Source organism: Salmo trutta, chromosome 24, assembly GCF_901001165.1.
Source record: "Salmo trutta chromosome 24, fSalTru1.1, whole genome shotgun sequence".
NCBI lineage: Eukaryota > Metazoa > Chordata > Actinopteri > Salmoniformes > Salmonidae > Salmo > Salmo trutta.
In genome coordinates, this window is record NC_042980.1 from 26,396,803 (window position 1) to 26,419,947 (window position 23,145).

Consider the following 23,145-nt stretch of genomic DNA (forward strand, 5'->3'; position numbering starts at 1 on the left):
TTAAAAAAGCAACAAAATTCTGTATTGTATGACTAATATTAAGTAAATTAAACTGTTGTGTTCTGAAAAAAAGACTAAGCCATTAAATTCAATTGAATACAACTTCATGTTAAATTAATTTACCGGTCTTCCACTTTCTTCTGCTTTCTCCCTCTTCAACTGCTCAATGGCCTGAAGAAGTCCACGGTAGTCAGTGATTCCATACATACGGGCGTATTTCTCATACTCCTTAGGGTCCACATTTCTGAGCAACTCTACAATGTCAATGTCTTTCTCTTCCTGGGGACTCTTCTGCTTAGATGGAGTCCTGTGGAGGAAGAAAAATAGAAGAGGTAGGCATGGCAAATATTATTTGTACAGTTTCTTGTGGAATGTGAAAGGTAGAGACACAATTGTCAAAGAGAGATTCACTTACTTCTTCAGTTTTGCTCTGAAGTCTCCCTCAACTCCGACAACCTCTTTCCTTTCCTCAACATGCATGTCGGTGTTGCATTCTATTTCTCCAGCTTTGTTAGTTGCGACACATCTGTACTGTCCAGAGTCAGACTTTGTTATTTCTCTGATCTCTAACTTGGCATCTGGGCCTTTCTGCTCAATAGTGATGCGACCACCATGAGTGATCTGCCTCCACTTGCCCTTCATCCATTTCACGTTAGGAATGGGATCACCTCCAACCTTGGCGATGAACGTTGCAGTGCCCTCTGTAAATGAACGCAACATATTGAAGACATCACTTACTATGGAAATGTTAGATTATCCAATGATTAAACAATGTGGGTTGTCAATTGAATAATAATTATATGCTTCTAAATCTCTTTTCATCACACTTACTCTCGGCTACATGGCAAGGCTTGGGCTCCTCGATGAAGAACAAGTTGTCTAGTTTCTTCACTGGTGCTGCTGTTGATTCCTCTTCAGCGGGTTTAGGTGCTGCTTTGGATTTCTCTGCAATAAAGCATAATTCACGAAGTCTGTTATAAAAACCATAATCATTCATTCATGATAGCTGATTCCACAAGTTATTGGATATGACTTGAATCAAAATATGGTCCAGAAGATGTACCTTTGATTGTCACTTTGGCCTTGCAGAATTCACTACCAGCTTCATTGGTAGCCTTGCAGAGATAGTCCCCTGCATCATTCTTTGATACAGGCATGACCTCCAGAGAGGCAACGTCATCGGCAAAAATGATTTTAGTGCTGGAAGTGTTTTTCAAGTCTTTTCTGTCCTTCATCCACTGAATCTTCATAGGAGGGGATCCATGGACATGACAGCTAAGATGCAGGTTCTCTCCCTCGGTCAGCGTGACAGGTTTGAGAGCGGGGTCAAATGTAGGGGGCTTCTTGTGTTCTGGAAAAATAGGGAAGAGTCATGGAAAAAGATACATGGGACACATAGTAGAAATGCATACAAAAGTTATGTACATCTCGTTTTCTATGGAGAAACACAACAAAATAGACAAGTAATAATAATATGGACCTACCAGTTATGGTAACTGTCACTTCGCAAGAGGCAGTGCCAGCTTCATTGGTGGCTTTGCAGGTATACCTGCCACAGTCTGAGACTTCGGAGCTCTTGATACACAACACAGCCACATTGCTCTTGAAGGACATGTCATAGTGATCAGAGCTGTGCCTCTCAATGTCATCTTTGTACCAATTGATGGTCATTGGCTGAGAACCAGACAAACGTGCCTCAATTTTCACCATCTTGCCCTCTGTATCCTCAAGGGTCTCTGTGGGCTTTTTGGTGAAGGTAGGTGGGATTTTGCGCTCTGAAAAGAAATACAAAAGCATGAATTGTTTCTGAAACAAGATTGCAGTGGTCATGTTAGGTGTCACGTAAACAAACAAAGTACTATACCAAAAATGTCTCTCAAGAAACTAAAATGTCTCTCAAGGACTAAAATTGGGTGCCAGTGGGCCAAATACCTTTGACAGTAATTTCAGTGGAACAAGAGTCCTTTCCAATGTCATTAGTGGCATGGCAAAAGTAGCGGCCAGAGTCTGCTTTAGCTGCTTTCAATATAGTAAGGTGTGGGGTGTTATCCACGCAGGACATCTTGTAATTTCCCCCTGATCGAATATCTTTGTGATCCTTTGACCAAGTGACTTTTATTGGCAAAGATCCAGTCATGTGGCATTCCAATTCCACACTATCACCCACTGAAATGTCCACCATGGGTGACAGCTTTTTATCAAAGACAGGGGGATATCTTGGCTCTAAAAGTTAAATGATGGGAAAGAGGTGGAACATACAGCATACTTTGAAATGAAAGCATTGACATTGTACAATATGACATGGTACTAATACAGAACGTGCACCGTCTCTCAGTCAGCAAGCAAAAAACTACTTCTTTGAAGAAAAACCGACCGACCTTGAAGAGTGAGTTTGGCTCTGCAGGATGCAGTCCCAACACTGTTGGTAGCAACACAAGTGTATTCCCCAGAGTGTCTCATTTCACCTCTGGTTATTTTTAGGGCAGCAGTGTTATCATCATAACTCATGGTATAGTCGGTGGATTTCAGAGTTTCACCATCTTTAAGCCAAGAGACCTCAATGGGCGAGGAGCCTGCCACGCGGCACTCAAATTTGACTTCCATTCCTTCAGTCTGTTGAAGACTGGTTATTTTCTTGGGGAAGGTAGGTGGTGTTTTTGCCTCTGAAAATAGGATAGTTCAACAAACAATATAATATTAGTCGTTAATTTCAGAAACAATGATGCAGAGTCAAAACGGAATATCTCCAGATTAAAAAGAGAACATTCCTAAATAAAAGATGGCGGGCATCACCTTGGACAGAGAGGCGGCAAGTGGATGAGGCTGATCCTATGTTGTTTTCTGCTTTGCATGTGTATTCACCAATATCAGCCTTGGCTGCTTTGCTCAGTTTCAAGCAAGCAATTCCTTTGGAATATTCTATTTTGCAAGTGGGGCTGGACCTCACTTTTCCGTCAGCCTTAAACCAAGCCACCTTTATTTCAGGGGTTCCGCCCACATGGCATTTCAAACAAACTGCATCACCAGCAGTCACTTCCATTGGCTCCAAATTCTCAATGAAATAAGGTGGTTCTAAAGTGACAGATATAAACCGTTAAATCAGAAACATGCACATCAGATATATACAGTATAGGACAATCCCAATACATTACCAGATCAACTTAGGTAAACTAACCTAAGATGAACACTTGTGCTTTGCAGGTATCCTTTCCAGCATCATTGGAAACTTCACAAGCGTATTCCCCACTTGCTTCCTTATCATCAGTGTTTAAACACTCCAGGATGCAGGAGGTCTCAGTGGTAGTGACATTGTGCTTATAAGAAGAATATAGCTGTTTTCCGTCCTTATACCAGGTGACAAATATCTTTGGGGTTCCAGAGTATGTGCACTCAAGTACCAATGATTTCCCCTTTTCAACAGAATGGTCCTTCAGCTTCTTAACAAAGCTCGCAGGTTCTGAGTTAAATCATACAGAAGTTTGTTAGTCCACTTATTGATTAATTTTGTAATTTTGTTTTAATTCTGTTAATAAAAATCTGTGATAATAAAAAAAAATCTATTATTGACCAACCTTTCACAGACAGGTTAACCGGGCAACTTTCCTTCCCAGCATCATTAATAATCTGGCATGTATACTCTCCAGCGTGGGATTTGTCAATTTTGAATAGCTCCATAGTAGCTGTACTGTCCCGCAGAGCAATTTCATAGCCTTTTCCAGACAAAATTTCCTTGGTGCCTCTGAACCACTTCAGTTTCAGTGGGGCACTTCCTTTGACAATTGCTGAGAACAAAACATTTGTGCCAGGCATTGCTTCCAATGGCTGAGGTGGCATCACGAAAGAAGGAGGTTCTAAATACAAAAAATACATACTTTTAGCTTGCCGACATCTGACATTAAATCAGTTACTTCACAAAGCAATAGTCATTATGAAGCCCAAACGGGTACTGTAGATTCAAACCTTCAAACCGATTTACTGACCTTTCACAATGAAAGAGGCACTGGTCTCATTGGTTCCTGCCTTGTTTACAGCTTTGCATTTATACACTCCAGAGTCTGACAACTTAAGAGTGGGCACTTTGAGCGTGCAGGTGTTGTCACTGAACGTAATCTCATAATTTGGTCCAGTTTTGATCTCCTCTCCATCATGGTACCAGGTAATGGTGAATGGTGCAGAACCAGAGACTTTGCAGTCCATTTCACCAGCTTTTCCAACAATAGGTTGATAATCCTTCAATTTCCTTGTAAATGTTGGAGGTATAGTTTTATCTGTTATAGAAGGACATGGTTAGTAACCAGTGCATTAGGAAAAACACTAGGCAATTAGGCAAATGTCATATTATACTGTGTATAGGAAGTGGCCACCAACCTAGTACAGTGAGGTTTAATTTGGTGAGATCACTGCCAACCTCATTTTTGACCTCAAATGTATATTCTCCTGTGTCAATTTTTTCTGCAGACAAAACTTTCAAGCTGGAGATCATCTTTGAGAATGAGATTTTGTACTTCTGTCCAGAGGAGAGCTCGACTCCATCCTTAAACCATTTTGGTTTCAGCTCTGGTGTCCCCGACACTTTGACTTCTAGAGCTGCAATATCACCTGCAGTCACACTGAAAGACTCTGGTCTATCCACAACTTTAGCTGGTTCTGAAAATAAAGAACATGAAAAGAGGTGTGCTTAAAGAAACTGAATAATAAAAAAAGCAATGACTGGGGGGAAAAATTAAGCGAATTAAGAAAAAAAATGGAATAAAGAGAGAAAATTGAAATGTACAAACCTAATACTGTCAAGTTAGCAAAACATTCCACAATTCCGGCATCATTTCTGAGTTGGCAGGTGTATTTGCCCATTGCCAGTAAATCTGCTTTAAAGACTTTAAGAGTGACCTGGTTGTTGTCAAAGGTAATTTTCCGGTTGTCACCATCTCTGAGAATGTGATCCTTATCCTGTACCCAAGACGTGGTCATTGGCTGAGAGCCTTTGACAGTGGCCGTCAGGGTGACTTCTTCACCCAATATGCATGTCATATTCGACAATTTCTTCACAAAAGTTGGTGGTTCTGAGAGAGGACAAACACGGAAAGGAGAAAAAAAACATCATGAGGGAGTAGTTCATGGTTAAAAGTTGGAACATCAATTATCGAAATAAAAATAAAAAATACCCACAGACGATGCAATTCTACTAACCTCTGAGTTTAATTGTAGTACGGCATGTTTCATATCCTACACTGTTTGATGCCTTGCACTCATACTCTCCAACATCTGAGGCTTCCAATCCAATTATATGAAGAGTGGCAGAGGTACCCTCATTCACCATCTTATATTTCCTACTTTCTTTTAGTGGCGTTTTGTCTTTGGACCAGGTAATCTCAAAGGGTGCTGTGCCAGTTATCTCACAGTGTAGGCTAGCATCCTTTCCTTTCATTCCTTCAATTGGCTGAGGTACTTTGAGGAAAGATGGTGGGTCTACAAAACATTGAGAATCGTTAAGAAGCAGCTCTCTTTGTTACATGCAGCAAAGCTTCAAATTCATACTGACGTAATACCACCAACAGACACTATACTAATAGTAGATTATTATGGAATATATAATGTAATATGGAAAATATCCAAACCCAATGTCATTGATCACACCTTTGACTGTAAGAGTTGTGCTGCAGCTTATGCTTCCAGCTTCATTGGTTGCTTCACAAGTGTAGACTCCATCGTCTTCAAATCTTGTGGTGTGCAGCTCAAGGACTGCCATTGAGTCAACAAATGAAGTTCTATAGTTGTCACCTTCAGTGATCTTAGTGTCATTTTTGTACCATTGCATTCGCAGAGAGGGCGCACCCGTAACTTTGCATTCAAGACTGAGTGGCTCGCACTTCTTCACAAACTTTGTGACTGGCAATTTCAGCACAAATTCAGGAGGTTCTGCAAAGCCAAAATATAGCAAAATTAGGTTACTGAAGCACATGCAACTTGACAAAGTGAAATAATATGAGGCTTGGAATGAACTGCAAAAAGATGTGATTTGATGACTTGATGGATCTGTTAAGGATTAAAGCCAAGATGAATTTGACAAGGGAAATGGGAAGCATGATACATGGTGGATAAACAGTTGTTGATGTGATGGAGGTGTTGGTGAAGGTGCTGTGAACTGCTGAAGGAACTGTGAAAAGGAGGTGGTGGAGGAGCTGTGAAAATGCAAAACAATTGAGCACAGACAAAAGCATTCGAGGACAGACGGAACGATGGAAGCCAATTGAGGAAAGATGGAAGCCAATGCAAGAGTTTAGATAAGAGCATGTTCCAACCTTTTACTGTTAAATTGGCACTACATCTTTCAGTGCCGGCATCATTGCTAACTTGACAAGAGTAAACTCCACTCTGCAAAACTCCAACTGAGTAAAGATCTAAGAAGCAAGATAATCCTTCCAGTCCGGTAAAACATGATGGTCCAGTGATCAATTCAGTGTCATCCTTGAACCATTTCACTGCGAAAGGAGGTGTTCCTTTAAATGTGCTCTTAAATCGCACGTTGGAGTTAGGAAGGGCTGCCTGGGGCTCAGGCAACAGCACAAAGCTTGGCGGCTCTAAAGATGCATTTGAAAAGAAACAATAGCAACCAAGTTAATCAGCTGGCCTGACCCTATCACGAGAGAGATAAATATAAATTTGATATAAATGTTAGAAATTCTGACCTTTCACCCTTAGTGCCCCACTACATTCAACGCTTCCTGCTGTATTTGTCAGTTTGCAAGAGTAAGTGCCGGCATCAACTCTCTCTAACTGTTCAATTTCCAAAGACACAGAATTGTCTTGACGAACAAGTTTATATTTTCCACCAACGGAAATGTTGTTTCCATCTTTCTGCCATTCCACAGTAATGGGAAGGGATCCAGATATTTTGCAGCCAATTTGAACAAATGTTCCCAATATTTCCTGTATTTCACTCATTGGTTTGGTGAAGCTTGGGGGAATAGTTTGTTCTGTTTTCACAAGAGCAACAACAAAACAGTCAAAATCATATGCATTACTTATCATGTAATAACCAGTATACTACCACACTAATTTGTTTCAATACAAGATTTTGCACTGACCTAGTACAATCAACTTGACTTTGCAACTGCAGGTATCAATGTGGTTTGAGACCTCAAATTGATAGTTGCCTGCATCCTCCTTTTGTGTAGTCTGAATTTTAAGGCTACTAAGGTTGTTCTCAAAGCTAAGTTTGTGCTGTGGACTTGACTTGAGCTCTTTGCCATCTTTGGTCCACTTCACTTTGAGCTCAGGACTGCCTGCCACTTTGCACTCTAAACTGACTGGATCCCCAGTAGTTACTTTCATCACTTCTGGTTTCTCTGTAATCTGAGGTGGTTCTAAAATGCATATAAATACAAATTTTCTGTTAAAACCCATACATTTCAAAGACAGACCTGACCAAAATTAAAACAAATGTCTAGCTAGCATACTAAATGAAAAGACAAACCTTGCACCATGAGGGTTGCAAAGCACTTGTCCTGTCCAGCATCATTTGCCACCTGGCAGGTATATTTCCCGCTGTGACGGGCCTCACAGACCGGAATCCTTAGAGTTGCCACATTATTCTCAAATGTCCGTTCAATTTTAGGATCTTCCAAGATCCAGTTCTCATCTCTTTGCCATTGCACAGACAGAGATGGTGACCCAGTGACAACACACTGAAATTCAGCTGATTTGCCCAAAACCGTAGCTACATTTTCAATTTTCTTCACAAATGATGGTGGATCTAACATCAAACCAAGGAACAATTATTAGTTATTTAAAGTAAGAATGTGTTGTCATCATGGAAGTTACGTAATATATCACAATAGTATGTGTTTTAAGTAACAAACCTTTTATACGAAGCGTAGTTCTACAAGAACAACTTCCAACCTCATTTGAGACGGTACACTGGTATTCACCAACATCTACACCATCACATTTCTGTATTTCAAGATTCAGAATGTCCTGTACTTGTGAGAAACTGTGCTTTGTGCTGGATTTAATTTCCTTTAAATCCTTATGCCACATGACCTCAAACGGGCTTGTGCCAATGACTTGACACTCTAAAGACACATTTGAGCCCTTCACAATATCCGCAGTTGATAACTGTTTAACAAAGGATGGTGGCTCTGAGGTAGAGAAAACAGACAATTAATTCAATGAAGTCTGAATCATATAAAAGTTTGAAAATATAAAATTATTCCTAAAAAGACTAAACCAACCTTTCACTTTCAATTCCATATTGCAGCTTTCACTGCCGGCTTCATTACGGGCCTCACAATAGTATATTCCACTGTCCTTAGTATCAGCACCACAAATATTTAGGGTTACTATGTTGTTATCAAAGAACATCTTGTATTTGTCACTAGGACTTATCTCGTTCCCATCTCTGAACCAGTATATATCAATCTCTGGAGTTCCAGTCACCTGGCATTCAAATGTTTTACTTTGCCCAGGTTTCACCACTGACACACCGTCAGGTTTTCGTGTGAACTTTGGAGGCTCTATATAAAATAAAGTAAACATAATAAGTATAGCAGAGGTCCAATTCAAAAACAAATGTCAAGAAGGTAAAGAATAACAGACAATAAGAACCTTTGACAAAGAGCATTGCTTGGCAAGCATCAGAGCCCACGTCATTATTAATTTCGCAGATATAGTCTCCAGAGTCTAATGCTTTGGCAAAGAAAAGCTCCAGCGATGTAGAGGTGTTGTCTTTAGTCACAGAGCAATCAGAGCCGGATAAGATCTCCTTCTTGTCTTTAAACCATTTAATGGTCAAGGGTGGCGTGCCAGACAAAAGGACATTAAATTGAACCTTTGATCCAGGCAAAACATCCATTGATTCAGGCCTTTCTAAAACCGATGGTGGTTCTGTTGATAAAATGGGGAATGCATGTTTCAAGTTAAAAGTCTAAAAAGTTCTGAAGCCAAAGAGAGCCAAAGAAACAGAAAAATAGAAGACCAAAAAATTGTTATCCAAACCTTTTACAAGTAAGGCCCCAGAACACTGGTCCTTGCCTGCCTTATTAGTAGCAATGCAGGTATAGCTACCACTGTCTGCACTGTCAAGACGACTTATTTCCAGAAAAGCTGTGTTTTCAAAGAATGTGCATTTGTGCTTATCATCAGTCTTGATCTCTTTCTCATCTTTGTACCAGAGTACAGATATGGGCAGAGAGCCAGACAAAAGACACTCCAAGTGGGCAAATGATCCTTTGATACTCTCTGTTTTCTTCAGTTTCCTTGTGAAAGATGGTTTTATGATTTGATCTAGCATAAATAAAAAAGAAAGTAATGAGAATGCTGTCAAAACAGGAATACCTGTACAAACAGCTAAAATAAATATTACAATATGTATAAATGAGCTGACCTAGAACAGAAACTGTAGCTTCACAAGTACTGCTTCCAACGTCATTGGAAACCTCAAAGTTGTAATCTCCACTGTCGCTTTTTTCTGTACGGAGAATGTTTAGTACAGAGCTCTTATCTGTGCTCTGTACTTTGTATCTATGTCCTGATGTCAGCTCTCTTCCATCCTTCCGCCATTTGACTTTGAGCACCTTGGTTCCTGAAAACCTGCACTGAAGTGTAGCGGGATCCCCCATTGTAACACTGACAGATTTAGCCTGTTCCATGATATTTGCTGGTTCTGTGATAAACATAACATTCAACAATGAGTTTTTAACATCAGAATATAAAATCCAAACACCAATAGCAATTTGAAAAATGTCCTCATAAACATCAACCAACCTTTGACTACCAATAACGCAGAACATTTCTGACTGCCAGCTTCATTTTTGGCTTGACAAGTATATTTCCCAGCATGTTTGGTTTGAATATTTGAAATACGCAGCAGTGCTGTCCTGTCTTCAAAGGACATCTGCGCATGCTCACCATCTTTGACCTCATGGTCATCCTTCAGCCAAGACACAGTCATAGGTAGTGATCCTTTCAGAGTACACTGCATAGAAATCTCACTGCCAACTAGGGAATTCACATTCTCTATCTTTTTCACAAACGATGGCGGTTCTAAAGGTGGAAAAGCATATAACCTTTTAACTGAAAGTCTACAGAAATTAACAGATACATATATTTAAAATGAAGGCTTTCACACCAACCTTTCAGTGTCATCTCACAATCACAAGATGACTTCCCAACTTCATTTTCTACTGTACACTGATATTTTCCAGCATCTCCGGCTTCAATTGCCAGGATCTGGAGGGTAACTATGTCATCCTTTAAGACTATCTTGTGCCTTTTATCATTTCTGATCGCCTTTGTGTTTTTGTAAAAAGATACGTTGAATGGAGCAGAGCCTGCAAGCTTTCCTTCCAACATAATATCAGATCCTTTGATAACTTCTTTGGATTCAAAGGTCCTTGTAAATATTGGAGGTTCTAAAAGAAGATGGCAATCAAGTCAGAATACAATCAACAAAAATCTAAATTCATTAATCTAAAAAAAACTCAGTAAGCGGGAATACTCAACACACCTTTAACTGTAACTGTGCTGCCGCTGTGGTCACTACCAGCATCACTTGATGCCACACAAACATAATTTCCACTATCATCAACAGAACAGTTGACAAACTCCAATGAGGCAACTGAATTGGTGACAGCCATTTTGTATTTCTCCTTTTGAGTTATCTCAATCTCATTCTTGAACCATTTAAAACTGATCTCAGGGGTGCCAGTTGCCTTACACTCCAGCTTTACAGCACTTCCTTTCACTACTAGTTTCGTAGACTCAAGCTTCACCACAAACATTGGAGGTTCTAAAAAAGAGTTTGACATTGATTATCAGTCAAGTAAACAAACATTGATGCAAGAACAGAAGAACAACAAATGCATATTGAGCAGGGTATATATAAGAAGGTCACCTTTCACAAACAAGACAGCAGTGCATGCCACCTTTCCAGCGTCATTGGACACTTGGCATGTGTAGTTAGCTGAGTCAGAGGGTTTTACTGAGTGAAGTTCCAAAAAACTTAAGGAGGTCTCCTTCTTGATAAAAAATGTGCCTCCACTTGATATCTCCTTGTCGTCTCTGAACCACTTGATCATAAGAGGAGCTGTTCCAGTGAAAGCAACCTTCAAGACAACGGTAGATCCTGGTATGACATCTTGGTTGTCAGGTTTCAATGTGAAGACTGGAGGTTCTAAAATTCATTAAAAGGAGAAAATATTTATTTTTCATCATCATATTACCCCAAGAAAACGCCATAGGCCTACTTCAATTAGAAGTAAAAACATAGGGCTAAAGAATTACTTAAACTTTATAAACCTTTGACATATAAGGTTCCACTGCTTTCTTCACATCCAGCAGAATTTGTTGCCCGGCATGTGTACACTCCAGCATCAACCTTTTCCAATTTAGTAATTTTCAGTGCAGCTGAGTTGTCTTTGATTTCAGGTAAATATCTATCTCCAAACTTAATTTCTTTATCGTCTTTGAACCAAGACAGAGTCATAGGCTGGGATCCAGATACTTTGCAATCCATTGAAATATCGTTACCCATAATTCCATCAAGTCTTTTCAGAGACCTTGTGAAAGAGGGTGGTATGATACGATCTGTTTTGGAAAGAAAAAGTTAAGTCATATTGTACATTGCAAGTTAAAATAAATGTCATGAAATCAAACTTTTAAAAGTAGCAAAGAAGAAATGCTAACCCAGCACAGTAATAGAACATGAGCACTGGTCCTTTCCAACACGGTTGGACACTTCCATTGTGTATTCGGAAGAGTCTACTTTTTCAGACGCAAGAATCTTTAAGATGGCAATATTATCTTTTAGAGTTATTTTATATTTTCGACTCCCTTTCATCTCCTTTCCATCCTGGAACCATTTCACTTTAAGTTCTGGGCTTCCAGCGATTTTGCATTCCAAGGTTGCAGATTCCCCTGAAGTCACATTGATGGATTCTGCTTTCTCTAAGATTCTAGCAGGTTCTATATTAAAGTAAAATGAATTAGATTGAGGTGTCACAAGAGTATAATGTGTTTATATGTAATACATACATTTATGTAAATGTTTTATTTAAATGTTCAACTCTAACCTTGAACTGTTAGAGTGGCTTCACATTTGTTTTGTCCAGCCTCATTCTCTGCTTGGCAAGTGTACTTGCCACCATGGCTAATGGCAACAGTTGTTATTGACAAAATAGCAATGTTGTTCTCAAATGTCATTTTGATATTTGGATCATCATCTCTCAACATTTCAATGTCCTTTATCCATTTGACGGAAATGGGAGGTGAGCCTTTCAATGTGCCCTGCAGTTTCACAGAATCTCCCAATGTTGCTGTAATGGTTTCAATCTTCTTTGCAAATGTTGGTGGTTCTATACAAAACATATTGTAAAATCAATGAACCATGTTCTTTAGAAAACATACCGTATTTAGATAAATCAATTTGAGTTATTTTAATTTATCAACAATACCAACCTTTTAGTTTGGCCAGTGCCTTAGTGGTGATTTTACCAACATCATTAGCTATGCAGCACTGGTAATCCCCAATGTCTGCACTTTCAAATGAGTAGAACTCCAAACGAGCAATGGACTCCTGAGAAACGATCTTGTACTTTTTATCTGTGGCGACGACTGGTTTCTTATTCTTCAACCAGGTGATTTCAAATGGAGCTGTTCCTTTAATTTCACATTCGAGTACGGCAGGAGTCCCCTTCACTGTCTCAACCATTTGCAATTCTTTTCGAAGGGAAGGGGGCTCTAAGAGTAAAGATCAGATTAAATTATACAACTATCTGTTAGATTTTTTAAATAATTGTAAGTAAAGAATGGTGACAAACCTTTTACAGATAACTCAGTGCTGCAGCTCTCACTACCAGCTTCGTTTGACACCTCACAAGTGTAGTTTCCGCTGTCTAACACGTTTACATCGATTATTTCCAAAGTTGCAAGACCAGCCTTGAAAGTGATTTTATATTTATCTCCATCACTGAGCTCCTTGTCATTCAGAAACCAGGAAGCTTTGAGTTCAGCTGATCCTTTGACTGTGCACTGCATCCGAGCAGCTATGCCCTGCTTCCACATTAGTTTTGGTTCCATTTTCTTAACAAAGGTAGGGGGCTCTGAAATAAGTTTTGGATTGCAAAACGGCAAATGTGTTGTCAAACAAGAATCAATACAAAAGAGAAGAGTTCAAGAAAGAGAAAATAAGAAAACATACAGAAGCTGCATAGCGTTAGTGGCTGTTTCAAAGAGGACTCAACAGCTGTTTTTTTTACAATTAGTTCCTAATAAGCAGATCTGTAAGTGCACAAACACTGTGTTAATACAGAAAATCTACTTAAAGACCTTACCTTGTACCGTCAACGTGGTAGGACAAGTTGCACTCCCAGCATCATTTGAAGCTGTACATACATATTTCCCTGAATCTTTCAGTTTTGCCTTTGTAATTTCAAGAACGACAACCTTGTCTTCAAAGGATTGTTTACAATCCATTGTTTGATGAAGCTTTTTGCCATCTTTCATCCAGGTGATGGACACTCCAGTGTCCTCATCCACTTGACCTTCGAGCCGCAGTGTGTTACCAACGGCTGAAGACACCGAGGCCTCAAAGGTCTTTATGAAACTGGGTTTGTTGATAACCCTCAACTCTGAACTGCATGTAGCAGTACCAACACTGTTCGATGCTTTGCAAAGGTATGTGCCCTGATCGTTCAGCTGAAGATTTTTGATTTGTAGGGTATATTTGGTCTTGTCAGATGATATTTGATAGCTTCCCCCCGGAGAGATAGCAATGTTGTCTTTGTGCCAGACAATAGTCATCGGTGAAGAGCCAGTAACTACACACTGGAATGTTGCTTGTTTGCCCACGTATAAAGTCATGGGATCAGGCTTTGTACTAAATACTGGTGGGTACATCTCTATAAAAAAGTAATTAAAGATGGAAAAAAGCAATAGGATATGAATACCTCATTTACTTTACAAACCAGTACAATATACAAATGTTGAGACAACAAGTGCACATTAAAATGTGTTGTATTGTATTCAACCTTAAAAAAAACAGCAATATACATACAGTTGTATAAATAATGTTAAAGGAAACAGAGGACTCACCAGTCACTGTCAGTTTGGCAGCACAGGTGTCACTGCCATGTTGGTTTGTAGCCTTGCAGGTGTATTCACCACTGTCGGCTTTGGTTGGGCTCAGAAGCTCCAATGAAGATGTCCGTTGCTGACTGAGAATGTGACAATTTGCACTGTCTTTGATCAAAGTGCCAGACTTGAACCATTTGAAGTTCACATTTGGTGCCTCTTCAATCTCACATTCAAACTTGGCTCCACTGCCAACATTGATCTCCAGGGGAACAATTTTGTACCTGAAAACAGGTGGCACTATAATGTGCACAAAAAGAAAAGTAAATTAGTACACAGGTAGATAATGATGCGAAAAATGACAAGTAGACAAATGGTACACAGAGCTGGAACAGGGATGGTGGAATGCTACAGTATGGTAGGATGCATTCCAGGAGTGACTGTGAAGAAATGGTGGAATGGTTAGAGGAGGAAGAAGGAAAGTGACTTCATGATAGAGGAAGGAGGAAAGTGACATCATGAAGAATGAAACGATGACACATTTGCCCCTGAAAGCATGCAAAAAGATTTCAGTGCTCAGTGGAGAATGACCAAGAATTAAATGTTATAGTTCATGGGTGACGAAAATACCTGGGAATGATATAGAAGAAATAAGCATGTGGGGAATGATATAGAGAAATACTAAGGTGAATTAGTAGTGGATTGAAAGTATAGTAAATTCATGCTGAAAATTCTAGCAATACATTTTTTTTTATTTAGTCATTAATTTGATCTAAAAATAAATATGTATGAAATAAAGTATGAGTTTGCTGCCAATATGAAAATAAAATGTTATACTACATTATAAAAATGTAATGAATGATAAAGTTAGTTTATGTGTATGGTGACGAGTAACAATAAAACTATCCCCATTATCCAACCTTTCGAGACAACTGTGAGTCTTGATGATGTTGTGGTCTTTCCAGCTTCATTCACAGCCTCAAAGGCATATTCTCCTTCGTGCTTCTCCTTGATAATTTTCATGATTGTAAGTGTGTATGTGTCATGTTCTTTGGAACACTTGAACTCTTTGCCAGATGTAATTATTTGGCCATTGAAAAGCCAATTAGCTTTTGTAACATACTTTACTGTCACAGTGTATGTAACCTTACAATGCTCCTCTGTGGTAATGTCCTCAAGGAAAGTTTCAATAATGGGATAATCTTTTACGCTTCCTTGAGGTTTAGATTTTTTGACTTCTTCTGAAATAAATTCCTCCCTGTGTTCTTTTTGGATGAGTACATCTAAAGACTGTTCAGTTGGAATGGATGTCATGGGCATATCGGTGGTGATATTAACCATACCTACATCTCTCTCATAACCTTTTACAGTCATAGTTCTAACCTCCTGTCTGGCCACCTGTACTGTCTGTTCAAACTCAGCATGTGATTCTGTAGTAACTTCCATTACTTGAGCGCCCAAGTGGGATTGAGTTACTTTGGACTCTTGCACCACAATACGTTCCTCAGCTGTTGCTGTTTCATGTGTAGCCCGAGATTCTGTCTTTCGTTTAGCAGCCTGAGATTTAGATGTTGTGAAATCAACTACACTTTCTGCTACTTTTACTGTCTCAACTACCGATGACAATATTTCTTTGGAGGATGCACTGCTAACCTTTAGTCTTTGGGGCTTGTCGATTTGCAGTGTGCCAGGTTGCTCAGATGTAAGAACATGCTGCTCGTGATAGACAATTGAGTAGAAAGCTGCCTGGAGTTCAGTCCTTAGATCTGCAGTCTTGGGGTACTGACCTTCAAAAGCAAGTGTTATTTCCATAGGGGCACCTGGTGTTGTGATAAGATAAGTGAACATCGCACGCCTAGGTTCCTTGAGTACCTTCACTTCCTGTACCTCAGTAGCCTCTAAACTTCCAACAACGTCTGCTAGTATAAGTGGCTGATCAAGAGCCACAGCAGACTGAAGTGCATCTTTCAACTGACGTCTGATGTCCAAACTGGTTGGTTTTGGAATCTGAATAACAAATGTGAGCTCCTTTGGAAGAGTTCGACTTTCTCCAGACTCTGAAACGAAAACAGCCATTTTGTGCTGAGTTTTAAGGCTAACTTTTGTTGACTCCGATTTGGTTATTTGCTGAGACATTTCCCCAATCAATATACGCTTTTCATCCATCATTATTGACTGTCTAACAGACTGTCCTTCCTGTATCTGGATGGCAAAATCTTGTTCTGTTGCTTCTAGAAGTGCACTACTCTCAGTTGCGATCGCCTTCTCCTCTATTTGTATGGGCTCAGTAGGTACTTTAGGCTCTATTTCGGTTTTGCATGTAAATTTGTCAACAGCTGTCAAACTCTCAGTATGTCCCTCCTCTAACGCTTGACTATCTGCCACACTTGTAACTTGCATGATGTTCCAACGATCTTCTTTTTGGATTAATGCACGCTGCTGTTTGGCATCACTAGTAAATGGTGTTTCTTTGCATATCTGCATGTGCTTTGATGTGACCTGAAGAATGTTCTGTGGTCTGGGTTCTGTTCTAAGCTTTGACTGGACTCCTGTCACAGACACATCAAGATCTTTGGAATAATCTGCGCTAAGCTCCCTTTTTTCCTCTGAGGATGCTGCGTGTTTTCTGGCTTTCTCCTGCTTCTGTGTTGCTGTCTGTTGGGCTGGCTTTTCAATGGTAATAATTCCCTCTTTGGTTAAGGCACCTCCTGGATGAACTGACTGAAGATGTAATGGGGTAGGGGCTTGTTTTTGAGGCTGAATGGTCATTGTGTCTCTCTTCGCCTCAAACTCAGTCGTATCTTCGCAAGTGACAGATGTCCGTTCATCGTGGGTTACTGTATGTAAAAGAGTAGGGCTTTTCCTGGCACCTGCTTGTTCTACAGCTGGTTTCTCACAAGTAAATGGTTCCTCAGATGGTAGGATATCCTGATCTCTAATTATCTGCAAATGCAGTACCTGTTCACCTTCGACCTGAGAAAATAATGAGGTAGCACTTTCTAAACTCTTCACTTGTTTTGTGTGTTCAGCTTGTAACATCTGTTTTTCCTCAGCTGTCAGTGCAGATTTCATAATGTAATCTTTACGAAGGAGAGCCTTTTCTGCCTCTGGCCTCTGCATGGTAAATTTAGTCTCTTTTGATAATGTTTGTTTTGTCTCAGAAACTGAGGCTAGGATTGGTTTGAACGATTCTTTTGTCACTGAAGATTGTAGAGCAGAGTCAGAAGATGGCACATCTGTGGTATGGCCCTCAGGAATCATCTGTTTTTCAGTTGACATAGCGGAATACAATATCTTAATGCCTTCTTTGACTTTGTAACTTTTTTCCTCCTGTGGCTTGGGAATCTCTTGCGATTGTTCTTTTAAAATTGACAGTTGGGATTCAACAAGATGACTACTGACAAGATGTTTTGGCTCGGAGGTTGGCTTTACTTTATCTGTCTTCCTTTCACCTGACATCTCTGTGCTTACACTCGCCAAGGTGGTTATCTCCTCGGAAGTGGCAGACATTAATTTTGAAGGCTTTTCTTTTGAAGACTGAAGCTCTATGACTACTGGGCTTTGGATACGGTCACAGTGCTGCTCTGTGAGCTGTGGGCTATCCTGAACAGCAGATGTATGAAAGGGAGCCGTACGGGGTTGTTTCGTAGAAACTACTGAAACTTCAGGTGGAAGAGTGACACCCACAGACACTCTCTCTTGTACCTCATGTGACTGCAGAACTGCAGCCTGGTGGGTGACCCTCTCTCTTTGGACAGTAGCTGCAGACATATCCAACTTTCTAAGGGTTTGTACTTGCTCACTGGAAACAACCTGGCTGTCCTCGGTGCCAATGGTGTACACCATCTGATGTCCTGCTTGATCTCTGGCCCTGGTCTCTCCAGGAAGGTTGACCTCGTACAAGCGGGACTCTGTAGCTTGTTCAGCAGTCATGGATACTTTATAACCTTTTTGAACAACCATGTGTTCCTTACGCTGAGATACAGAGATAGGCTCTTTGAACACAATTAGGTCAGCACTACAAGAGGCCTCCCCAGATGGGTTGGAAGCCTTACATGTATAGAGACCACTGTCCTGCTGTTGAATGCCCTTCATGTTGATGAAGCCAGAGCCATCTGGGTTGTTCACTATAATGCAGTACTTACCAGGCTGAATTTGACGAGCACTTTTATACCACTGTACATCAGGAATTGGATCACCAGTTACTTTATATTTAAAGTAAGCCTCACCTCCCTCTTGGCATTTTATAGGTTTGATTTGGCTAGTGAAATTTGGAGGTTGGACAGTGGCTTTGAAAATGTTTTCCACCCATTGCTCAGCTGTAGTTGAAGCTCTCTTACTTACCTCCAGGTAAGTAGTACAGGTTGTCTGGCCAAATATATTGCTAGCTGTACAAGTGTACTCGCCTTCATACTCTGTTTTTACCTCAGATATTATTAAGGTATACTCATCTTTTTCTTGAACCAATTTGTAAATTGATGAAGAAGTAATTACTTTCCCATTATGAAACCACTGAACACTAGGCTTTGGAAGGCCAGATACTGTGATAGTAAATCTAGCTGACTCCCCAACATTGACAGCTGCTGGTGAGAGTTGGGTCAAAAATATAGGCTTTTCTTTTTTATCCTCTAAAGTACTAGAATAGTATTTAGACTCTGGCTGGAGTTCAAGTGTTTTGGATGTTTGAGGTAACTGAAGGCCAGTGGTGTAGGATTCTTGTTCTTCTTCCACTGTCGTCACAGTCGACCTAGAATATTCTGTGTAAAAAATAATTTGTAAGATTGAGATAAAATGTCCATTAAAGACAGGGTTATGCTGGTCAACTGTGTGTCCGCTGCAAAAGCTTAAAGGTTGACATCAACATTACTTTACATAAAAAAACACCATACAATAAATACATCAGTATATAACTATTTTATTTATACATAAATAAACACTTTTAGAAACAAACTGAAGTGATTTCTGTACAAACAAATCATGAATTTCAATTACTCCCATTTCCAAATGAATACTCTGTCGTACTTTATTGAGATCAGTCAAATTGGTAAATATTTTATAAGCCCAAATATACAGTATTCATTAAGAATACAATTGCCCAAAACATACAGTGAAACACATATTTACAGCACATATAATGTATATAATGAACATATCCTTTTTAAAAATATAATTTTACAGCCAACCCCAAGGCTTAATTTTGAATGGATGTACTTTGCCACTGTAGTCCTAAAGAAAAAATAAACTCTACAATAGTACATTCAATATTAGATTCAAATTGTGTTAGATATTGCATTTTTTTGTGTACAATATAGTTTTTTTTAAATCATTAACCAAAAGAAACAAAATGTTATCAGAAACTCATTCACAAAGAAAATGTTTAAATTCTGCACATCACTGATTGTACAGCATCATGATAAGACGGAATTATCATGGTTGCATATATATTGATAATTTGACATGCACTTCTTAAAGCTGGAACCCTTAATGGTGAAACTGCCACATCCGTTTGGGATATTACAACAACAACGTTACTGAAAACAATGCCCACTGTTTTTCCTGACATCATTGCACGGGCGATAGAACAGCAGAATATGTACTGTAATTATTATTTTTACCACACTGATTTACGCACCTCACCTCCATTTCGGCTACAAAATAAAAACTATAACAAAGTTGCTGGGGCGGACAGTCATGCTGTTTACCCTAATGTAAATTCCAACTTCAACACTACACACTGGGAATTGGATCACCAGTTCTCCATTGAGCATGCTTTTTCGTTCAGGAGTACGCTTGATCTGGGTCCGAGAAATCCCCAATGATCAATTAGATAAGCCCCAGAGTTTTTTGTATTTGTTATATTATGTCTGACTATATATTCAATTATATGATTAATTTGAAATAGTAAAACATTGGACATTTTGGGCCTAACACAAATGTCTTGATAACAATGTTTTGATTACACATGGGTGGTAAGTATTCATACACATTGTCACGTTAAATAAAACAATAAGCATTAACTTTTGTTTTACTATTTTGAAAAGCAAACATTCAACATTCAAACATACCAAACATGATTAAATAACATTTATAATTACTCTTATGTGTGAAGTGATTACACACTATACACAATAAATAAGATCTACACTTAATTTCAGAAAACTTTTCACATGTATCTCAGAATAATTAACAAAAGCTACTTTTCGAACATACAATTGCTTAATTGAGTTCAACATCCACATGAAAACAAATTACATGAAGAGATTAGAACACTTTCAACAAAGCAGTTGTTTCAGTATATCCAGATTTATTTTGGATGAGGCACTTGTACTCTCCAGCATCATTTTGAGTGACATTTGTTATGATCAAATTAAAATGTCCAGATGCTTTCTCTTGGATCATGTACCTAGTGTCTTTCACTGGATCCCCATCTTTGTACCATTCAGCAGTGGGATGAGGTTTACCATTAACTAAACACTGGAGTACCACTGGAGTTCCTACTGCTGCAGTGACGTTTGTCAAAGGAATAATGCATTTTGGTGGAGTTTCAGTCATTTGAAACTGGAAACTACACGATTCCGATGACTTTCCTTTGAATTCTATTTTATCATCTTTGGCGGGCTCTGCGAAAACATCAAAATTTATACTGACATATTTCTCTCCCTGCTCGCTCATCTCATTGTCTGTCATGGCTACGAGTCTAACAGCCTTTTGTGATTCATCAGCTTCCTGCTCAAATTCAAATTCCAGCTCTATTTCTGATGCCTGTTCACCGTCAAACTCATTCCCAACAACCAAGTCAAACTTTTGAGGCTGAACTTTAGCACTACCAAGAGACACAGCTGTCAATTCTCTTCCTCTTGTTTTTCCTATAAAGCTTTTAGGATTCAACACAAGAAGAGTTGCCCTGCAAAGAGTTTCCCCAACCACATTGATGGCCCTGCAGGTGTATATTCCACTATCATGAGCGCTGGCTTTCCTGATCTTTAGGAAATGATTGTCTCCATCAGATGAGTACAAGTATTTCTTGTTATCATGAGGGATCTTTTTGTTACCTTTAAACCATGATACTATGGGAGAGGGAATTCCCATCAGAGAACACTCAAACATTACAGTTGTATTTTCGGGGGTTTCCATATCACAAATTGGGTTGATGAAGCGTGGTGGCATTTCTGTAACCTCAAAAGCTATTTTCAAATCATCCCTTTCTTGCGTTACAAAGTCAACTCCACTCTCCTCGTACATACTCGGGAGAACATCGAGTGATATTATCATACTTTTATTGTCAGCGGTGTATTCTGGGACGGTAATTATCTTCACCTGTCTCTCAAACTCTTTAACCTCATTTTCATCCAGCTCCACCTCTAATAGAATCTCTTGAGGGGAGCAAGACCTCGATGAGTCATCATCTTCCTCAACATCAAACTCCATCACATGCTGGTGGGTGACTGCTGGTGGTGGGGGCATATATCTGGCCTCGTTGGATATAACTACAACTAGTGCAACGCTTTTTGCCTCTCCTACATAGTTAACAGCTTCGCAAATATATTCACCTTGATCAGCTTTCGTAATGTTTTGAATAACAAGTGTGATATTGTCGCCATCTCTATCGATTGTAATCCTTTCTTCTGCAACAAGCTGAGTTTTGTTTCTAAACCACTTCACTTCAGGTGAAGGTAACCCAAACACCTCAGCGTAAAACGATAACGAATCTTGTTCAAAAACTCTCCTTTTGGTGAGAGGTTTGAGGAAAGCCGGAGGGATTCCCTGGACTTTTTCCTGTAGTCCTCCAAGGCCAAGGGCACGCTCTGAGAGGAAGATTCCTTCCTCTAAGCTAAATGCAGGGGGAGTTGTCTCAATGCCCTCATCATCGGGTGACCTCAAGAACTTAGCAGGAGAAAATAACCTCTCACTGAAGTCAGTAGATGTTCTTTTATGTTCAAGAGGAGAGAAGGTGTACTCATTAGGGGTCATATAACCTGCTGGAGTTTCAGTTTCAGGAGTGTGGAAAGAGTCAGGAGATTTCGGGAGCTGCGAAATTTCAGTTGAAGAAGCTGGCGTATAGAACCGCTCGATTTCTGTTAATTCCTCACTAAATGTGCTACCACACTCAATGGACATCTCCGACTCTGGTGATAGGGGTCTGCCCCACTCAGTTGGTGGGTTGTAGTAGTCATAAACAGTACTGAAGGTCACTGCCTCCTCTTCAAGTGAGGTCAAACCTGTAGCACCTTGACTGACAGCCGTACTTAGATAAGCACTGTCTGGTTTAGCCTCTGCTTGCTGTTGTGAACCTTGTGCAGCAAGATCATCTGTAAAACCATCTTCTTTGAACTTAATACTCACTGATTTTGAAACCACTGAAGGCTCACCACTCTCAGCATCAGCATGTTCCTCGTTTTCCTCTGCAGTTTTTTCACTAACAATTTCACTACGTGCCCCACTAACACTGACAAATGCGCAACCCTTTGAGCGTTCAAATATAGACATATTTTCATTCATATGAGTCATGTCCTCGCCAACAGAAGACTCAGTGTCCAATCTCTGAACCTCTGGAGCTGCAAATGAGCCAGAGAATCTTTTTGGCTTTACAACCTCATTACCGACTGACGCTGAAACTTCATCTGGGGTCTCCGACACTGGGACTTTCTCACAAGGAATGAAGCTACTGCCAGTACTGACAAATGCACTTTCACTGTCCTCTTTCATACTTTCATCTATCACACCAGGTCCTATACTTTCTGGAGAATGGCTAGTCTTTACTGCCTTAACTGCCTCAGGTCTGACAAGTTTTGGTGACTCCTGCACCTCTGCTACACTTGAGAGGGGAACAAAGTGTTTTAAGTCACCATGGGTGTCAATTACGCCAGCTTCCTGAACAGTTTCTCCTGAAATCATACAGATTTCCTTGTCTTCCTCCTGAGTAGTAGACATGGTCTGGCCACGCTCAGGGGCACGTTTTGGAGAGACTGTCTTCGCTTTGGTTGAAATGTGTGTATTACTACCTTCTAGTAAGACAACCTCTGGTCCACTTTTGGGGGAAATTGACTTTTCTCTTGAAATTTGTGTATAACTACCTTC

General features: G+C 39.8%; 1 protein-coding gene across 1 annotated transcript in view; it reads right to left on the bottom strand.

Annotated features, from left to right (window-relative positions):
• Window positions 1–23,145, bottom strand: part of LOC115160992 (titin) — a 179,609-nt gene that overhangs the window by 122,400 nt on the left and 34,064 nt on the right. Inside the window, exons 42-58 of the mRNA XM_029711620.1 lie at window positions 14,089–14,367; window positions 13,329–13,895; window positions 5,635–5,916; window positions 5,188–5,466; window positions 4,779–5,060; window positions 4,369–4,647; window positions 3,981–4,268; window positions 3,573–3,851; window positions 3,176–3,457; window positions 2,794–3,072; window positions 2,379–2,663; window positions 1,933–2,223; window positions 1,485–1,775; window positions 1,064–1,351; window positions 832–945; window positions 416–701; window positions 124–307 (exon numbers count right to left, since the gene is read on the bottom strand). Of these exons, the coding sequence (XP_029567480.1) occupies window positions 124–307; window positions 416–701; window positions 832–945; window positions 1,064–1,351; window positions 1,485–1,775; window positions 1,933–2,223; window positions 2,379–2,663; window positions 2,794–3,072; window positions 3,176–3,457; window positions 3,573–3,851; window positions 3,981–4,268; window positions 4,369–4,647; window positions 4,779–5,060; window positions 5,188–5,466; window positions 5,635–5,916; window positions 13,329–13,895; window positions 14,089–14,367 (4,835 nt within the window). The remainder of the gene's footprint in view (window positions 1–123; window positions 308–415; window positions 702–831; window positions 946–1,063; window positions 1,352–1,484; window positions 1,776–1,932; window positions 2,224–2,378; window positions 2,664–2,793; window positions 3,073–3,175; window positions 3,458–3,572; window positions 3,852–3,980; window positions 4,269–4,368; window positions 4,648–4,778; window positions 5,061–5,187; window positions 5,467–5,634; window positions 5,917–13,328; window positions 13,896–14,088; window positions 14,368–23,145) is intronic.